A 7,135-nucleotide genomic window follows, 5' to 3' on the forward strand; every position below is an offset into this window, starting at 1 on the left:
AATTTTAAAATTTAAAATAAAATCAGTCCTTAAAAATATATATTTAATATCAAGTTGATCATTAAATATAAAATATTAATCATAAAATGGTCTCCCGAAATACAACATATTCTATTCTCCAAAAAATTAAATGGATGCTAACTTTTTCTAAGACCAGAATAATCATTTACCACTCTTTCAAATTTTCTTTTTTTTTCTTCATTAGCTAAATGATAACAAAATGTACCAAATATTCAATAACCCAAACTATTTTGTTGTGTCTCTAAATCTCTCTTTCACACAATGTGTTGTAAAAATCTTAGCTCAAAGTAGAGCTCTGCTTAAAAACTAAATTTGGAAACAAAAAAATCATAATTAATTTACCGTAACTTAAACATGCTTATAATTTAAGCATAAATTGATAGTAAATCTGTGATTATCAATTTCAATAAAAGAAACATTTAATTGTTAAAACAAAAGCAGAAATAAAAATCAGTATTAAGATTCAGTAGTTACAAATTAAGCTGTTTCTACCCAAAAACACGTTTTCAAAAAGGGGCAAACACTATACTCCAAGGCTCAATTTTGTTGATTTAGGTTAGCTGCAGTGGCCATGGATGCCGCCACGCCGCCAGGTTTAGCAGCCACTTCTTCAGCCTCCCCTCGCCGTGTAGACTGCACCTCCGCCGCATGCACAGCCTCAGCGTCTTCTTTCGTCACTGCCTTGTCCACCGAGAGCTTCTCCGTCGCATCCTTTTAAGATGCGATCGTCATCCCATCCAAAATTATTAGAATGATTAAGCACATCAAATAAACACTTTTTTTTTTCTTTAAATAGCAAACTCATTTAATCTCGTATAAAAATAAACAATTTTTTTTAAAAGAGTAAAATGAAAATATTTACAAAAAAAAAAAAATCTATCATCTAAAAACACATTTACTGAGAATCAAAACAATTATGAAAAACTAAAAATTTATCCACAAATTATCGATCAACAGCGATGCGTGACAATTTAAATAACATATTTTAGTATTAAGAAAATTGAACATTTGGATTTTCTAAATTAGTTCTTAACCTTTACTGTTTTCATAAGTAAACACTTTAATTTAAGTTCATACAAAAAAACACTTCTATAAAGACTTTTAACAAGATTGAACATTAATTAACTATGTAATAATTAATAATTTTTTTTCTATAATAACTTTCATATATTAATAGTCAAAATAATTTTATAAATAAAGAAAATAGTTAAACAATATAAAATTTTATTATAATTTTTAAAACATGATTTATAGAAAACTTCATAACTAATTAAAATTTGAAACCAATGCTTAAATATAATTTTAGTCTTCATAATAGCTATTATTAATATTTTTATAGATTAAATTTTAAATACTAAAGTAAGATAGAATTTAAAATTAAAACTTAATAGAATCCTCAAATTTTATTTTAATTCAACTGTTTGACTAATTTATTTTTATATTAATAAAGTTTGATCAATTAAAAATTTTATATACGAACTAAAATTTATGACTTTCTAAAATAGTAGATCTAAAGGCTAAACTAAAATTACATTTAAATTTAAAATAAATAAATCATAATTTTTAATGTTTAACTTCTGTTTGACATAAGAAAAAATCACCTAAATACATGTTTATTGTAAAGGAAATAATTTTTTTAAAATGAATTAAAATTAATTAAATATGGTCCGAAAAATATATAAAATTTTAAAAATTTTAAAAATCAACGTATCTATGGGTTTCTTAATCTATATGGTAAAATCTAAGTGATAATCTCTTCTAATGTAATTTTCTAACCAAACATTTTTCCTGTCATTATTATTTATTTTTTATTTAGAAAGAAAAAAACTAAGAAGCAAAAGAAATGGCTTCGGCGGCAATGTTCTTACCGTTAAGATATCGGAAAGTTTCGTCTTGTCTTGTGGTCGCGTGACGTGACTGTTGAAAGTGGCCGCCGCCTGCGCCGTTTCACCCATGCCGCCGGACCTCACGCTCTTCTCGCCGGAAGCCCTAATCTCTGCCGCGCTGATCGCAGCTGCGTCGTCTTGGTCCACCGCTTTATTCCCCGCCGCTATAGCCGCCGCTTCCAAAGCTTCTCCGATGGTTATGGGGTCGCCATCTATGGCAGCAGAACCGATGCCTGTGGGAACCACCGGCTCGAGACGCTCGACGCTCTTCTCCAAGACGCTGCTGCGGTCGTTCACCGCGCTGGAGACACCGGAGAGGTCGCCGTGATCGGAGATCTCATGATCTGCCTGTGGTTTCCTGAGCTGTTGATGACTCATTTTGGGGATGAGATTAGAATGTCTGATGGTATTGCATTTTGTTCTAAATATAAGCATGCAAGTATTGGAATGTTTTCGATGGTGCATGCACAACACGTGTTCGTTTTGCACTATTCTTACTTGTGTTGTAGTGTAGGATAATATAACACGTGGCTTTTGTGGTGCGTGTACAAAAAATGGTGATTTTTTTAAATCTGGATGAATTGAATATGTGTTAACATTTTACCTTTTAGGAGTTTGGAAAAGGGGGTTGGACATGCTAGTCGTGGGATTGTTTTATTTGGCTGGCAAGTCTAGTATAAGATATAACAATGATTTAATTTATTTTGAAAGAATTTAATTAATTTTTTTATTAGTAGTTTTGTTAAGTTATAAAAGTTTTTATGTTAACTCAATTTTCTTGCTACTTATTAATATAACTTTTATTTAACTTAAAAATGTAAAAAAAAAAACATTACAAGTAAATCATGATTAGAAATAAAAAATAAGTTTAGATTTCTTTTCTTTCTCGTTCTGCTTCGTCTCCTTTCTCCTTTCATTTATTCTTCTGTCGACTATATTTGTTATCCAAGATGACTGGTTTTGGTTGTGGGGTTTCGTTGGTTTGGTTTTTGTAAAGGCGTTTTCTTGAGACAGTGGTTGTCGTGCAGAGCTTCTGTGGAAGGTGTGACCGTTTTTGGTTCTAGATTTTTTGTTGTCTAAGGTTTTGTTTGATCTTTTAAGGGTTTAGGGTTTTGATCGTTTTGTTTCACTTGGGGTTGTGTTCGTACGTTGATTGTGGGTTTTGCGAGAATTTGTGGTTATGTTTTTGATATTATTTGTGTTTTCGTGTTTGGGTTTGAGGGTTGTGGGTTGTGGAATCTATTTTTGTTGTTTCTTGATTTTTGTTGTGCAGTTGTTTATTTACATTATTTATAAGCTTTTTGTATGATATTTGTGGTTGTTTTCTTGTGGTGTTTAGGTTACAAGTTTTTATGTTTGGGTTGAAAATTTTACTGTAAATTTGAGAGTTATTTTTTAGTTATTTTATAACTCAAATAACTTGAATTATTTGTGTTTGTAGGCATACTTGGGTACCAAAATTGTTGTTAAAGTATGACGAAGAAGTTTGATACGGTTAAGGATATTAATGGAAATATGGAGACCCTAAAACTTGGAGTTAGAATTAATGATCTTTGGGAGGTCAAAAATAGGAATGGAGGTAAACATATTGAAATGGTTTGGGTGGATGATAAGGTAAGTGTGACTACAATTTCTAACTACGTACTTCTTTTGTGTTTAACTTAAAGTTAGTCATGGTTATATATATGTTGTAGGGGGACATGATTCCTACTATGGTGAAAAAGAAAGACCTGGTTGTTTGGGTGGAAAAATTGGTAGAAGGTGAATCATATGTGATGCATAACTTTAAAATTTTGAAAAGCCAGGGTCAATATCGTATATGTGAACATGATTATAAGTTGTTATTTATTGGTGCAACTGTTGTGAAAGCTCAACCTATGCCGAATATACTTCTAAAAGTATACAAGTTCAAAAGTATAAAGGAAATCATTGATGAAGATTGTTGTCCATCAATCTTGATTGGTATGTATATATTACATTTTTTGTTATTTGGTATCTATATAAATGGTTAGAACTAATTACTTTGTTGTTGTATTCAGATATTATTAGGATGGTTCAAAATGTCAGAATCAAGCCATGCTCCAAAAATGTTATTTTTTATGTCTCAGATTTAAGGTACTTGCCAATATATATTTTCATGGTTCTTTTTGTACTTTTTGAATAATTTTAATTTTGTTCAAATGATATCATGCAGTGGTGCTATAATTAATTGTACTTTGTGGGATGGATATGCTGTTATATATTTATAATAATATTGCAAAAATAATAGCGTTGCAGTTGTTGCAACGTGAGCAAGCCTCCCTCCTTTTTAGGATGGTGCATGCTGTTGCAGTGAGATCTCCTCCACATGTTGATCCCACATCCACATTTTATGGGATATTATTTTCCACACTAAGCTTCAGTTACAGAGCATGGATTTTTAAATTCATTCATCACCTATAAATAGGAGCTTAAATCCTCTTCCAAAATAACTTTTCTCATCCCTCCTTTTCTTATTTCTTCCTTCTCTCTTCTCTTATATCCTGGGTTACTTATCTTGCTAGTTTCCTCGGGATATATCCGAGATGTTCCTGTTGTATCCTGGGGGATTTGCGCATATATTGCGGCTAAATCCTTAAGGATAGTGTTTTTACACACCTCAAGAAATTCCTTTTATCTATACTTTTATCTATTTTATGCATATTTGCTAACATATGCCACAAAGTTTAGGGAAGATGTGAAGGATATGAAAAATGAAGGCGTCTTTGTCATTATTTTGACTCAAACAAAGATTAAGGTTGCTTCAGGTAGTAAATATATGTTTCTATATATTGTTTTATTATGTATGAATTTAATAAATAATTCCTCTTTTAGGGCAATGGCCAATTTTGATATCAAACTCATAGCATGGTTCAAAGCTGTTAATGGATGATAATATACCTGAGATTAAAGAAATGAAGCAGAAGTTGATGGAGTAAGTGATTTTGGAATATCTTATTTTTTTTGTTATGTTTTGTTATATATTTATAATAATATTGCAAAAATAATAGCGTTGTAGTTGTTGCAATGTGAACAAGCCTCCCTCCTTTTTAGGATGGTGCATGTTGTTGCAGCGAGATCTCCTCCACATGTTGATCCCACATCCACATTTTATGGGATATTATTTTCAACACTAGGCTTCACTTACAGAGCATGGATTTTTAAATCCCTTCATCACACAACCCTTTTCTGATATCTCTTTTTTTCTTTTTTTTCTTCTTTTTTCTCTCTTCTCTTATATCCTGGGTTACTTACTCTTTAAAGAGTTTATCTTGCTAGTTTATGTTATCTGCGGGATATATCTGAGATGTTCCTGTTGTACCTTGGGGGCTTTGCGCATATACTGCGGATAAATCCTTAAGGGTAGTGTTTCCAACACGCCTCAGGAATTCCTTTTATTTATGTTTTTATCTTTTTTATGCATATTTGCTAACAATCTTAAGGATTTATCTATTTATTTATTTTTTGATACTTTGATCCTGGATTATTTTCGGAAGAGAGATGGATTATTTTTCTGACGAGATAAAATTACGAAACACGTGATTGGCTAAATGGGAAGAAGAGATGCGCACGAAAATGATGGTGTAGAAAACGATGGTGACCATTGGCGGCGACGACAATGGCTAGGTTAGGTGCTTGCAACTTTCGAAGGTGCTCTCGCAAAGTCACAATCGTGCAACAGTGGAAACCCTTTCGTTGACAAGAAGAAGGCACTAGAGGGGATGGAGCCGCTGTCAATGTCTGCAATGGCTCTGGCGTCGCTGGCATCGGTGGTCGCGCTAACGACGACGGTGGTTTGTGGAGGCATATTCCCACGAGAGAAAAGGGAAGCGATGATGCGAAACCCACGGTCTGGCGGTGGCTGGACGAGGTTGCAGCGTCGTAAACAAGCGGCACCGCAGCCTCGACGTGTTTGAGTGCTTCAACCTTGTCGACTACTATCCAATGGTTGTAGGTGTCACAAGGAACAACGGTGGCTAGACGGGGTTGTGCAGCGAAAAGGTGCACCCATGGTGGTCGTTGGAGTAGGAGGAAGAAGCTGTCCCATTTCACAGTTCGAGGAAGAAGAAGAGAAGAACACATTCACCTTTGCCAATGTTGGTTTAGGCCAGCATGAGTCACGCGACAGCATCCCAGTCTGCAGCGGCGTCAACGAGCTTCCGATGGCGCCTCCAGCCTTCGATCATGGGCGACACCACGACAACGAGGATGTGGTTGTTTTCTTTGTTGGCAGAGAGGTTGCCCTCGCAGCTGAGACTGAGTTCGACGGTCAAGCGGCTCTAGCATGCAAGCGAATTGATGTTGGTGAACTTCTCCATGTCTAAAACGCAAATGAGCCCATCTTCGTACAATTCATTGTCTTTAAGGGAGTGGTGCTTCCCATCATAGCATTCCCGACGTCGACATACATCCTGACGAAGCTGAAGCTCCTCACTATGCACGTGGAGAAGGTTGTGATGGCAGCAACGACGTTCAATAACACAGACGCATGGATCTTTTAGCGCTGGCTGTGGTTTTGGCAGGCAATGTCAACGAGTCGTGGTACTCGCGTTGTAGGTGCTGCCACTACAATATACATCCTTGTGTGAGTGTTAATAAAAGATGTGAGTGGAGCATATGCTTGCACATGACATATGGCCAATGTCAAGGAGAGCTTGGTGCAGAAAAAGATGTAACCAAAAGACTGTGAGTGTGCAGGTAATGCTGGTAAATTTCTGAAAAAATTAGAAGTTAGAATCAATTCATAAGGAAGGGAGATAATATATTATTATCCCAATGCAATACATGCGAAACTTCTTAGGAAGTTTAGAAATTATAAATGAGTGAATATCCTTTATGATACTAATTAAAGAAAATAGAGGAGAATTATTTTCTCAACAACCTCAGTATGCCTAGATAATTGGGAGCTTACTACATGTGATGGTCTTTTCTAGACCAGGTGTTGTTTATGTAGTCAGTAGACTGAGAAGATACACTTAATATTCTAATTAGGAATATTGAGACTCATGAGATGTTTAAGAGATTCAGTGGAATATGTCATTGAATATAGTGGTTTTTCCCATTGTACTAGAAGGTACAGTGATGCTAACTGAATCTTTGATTCAGACGAGACAAATCTATTAGTTGTAATAGATTCACACTTGGGTTGGTGTGAGTTCATGGAGATAAGCCAGAAAAAACAATTATTGTTAGATCAACAAGAAATATGA

General features: G+C 34.5%; 1 protein-coding gene across 1 annotated transcript; it reads right to left on the bottom strand.

Annotated features, from left to right (window-relative positions):
• Positions 1 to 385: 385 nt before the first annotated feature.
• Positions 386 to 2,306, bottom strand: LOC114162108 (late embryogenesis abundant protein 3-like). Its single transcript, XM_028045888.2, has 2 exons — positions 1,890 to 2,306; positions 386 to 732 (listed from the first exon to the last, which is right to left on the bottom strand). The coding sequence occupies exons 1-2, from the start codon at positions 2,283 to 2,285 to the stop codon at positions 559 to 561; spliced, it is 570 nt and encodes a 189-aa protein (XP_027901689.1). The 5' UTR covers positions 2,286 to 2,306; the 3' UTR covers positions 386 to 558.
• Positions 2,307 to 7,135: the final 4,829 nt, after the last annotated feature.

The sequence above is a fragment of the Vigna unguiculata genome, chromosome 1 (genome assembly GCF_037176805.1).
Source record: "Vigna unguiculata cultivar grain cowpea cultivar isolate G323 ecotype 2 chromosome 1, ASM3717680v1, whole genome shotgun sequence".
Classification (NCBI taxonomy): Eukaryota; Viridiplantae; Streptophyta; class Magnoliopsida; order Fabales; family Fabaceae; genus Vigna; species Vigna unguiculata.

Coding starts and splice junctions, on each gene's coding strand:
- LOC114162108 (XM_028045888.2), bottom strand. CDS start 2,285: ATGAGTCATCAACAGCTCAGGAAACCACAGGCAGATCATGAGATCTCC. Junction 733..1,889: donor AACTTTCCGATATCTTAACG/GTAAGAACATTG, acceptor GCATCTTAAAAG/GATGCGACGGAGAAGCTCTC.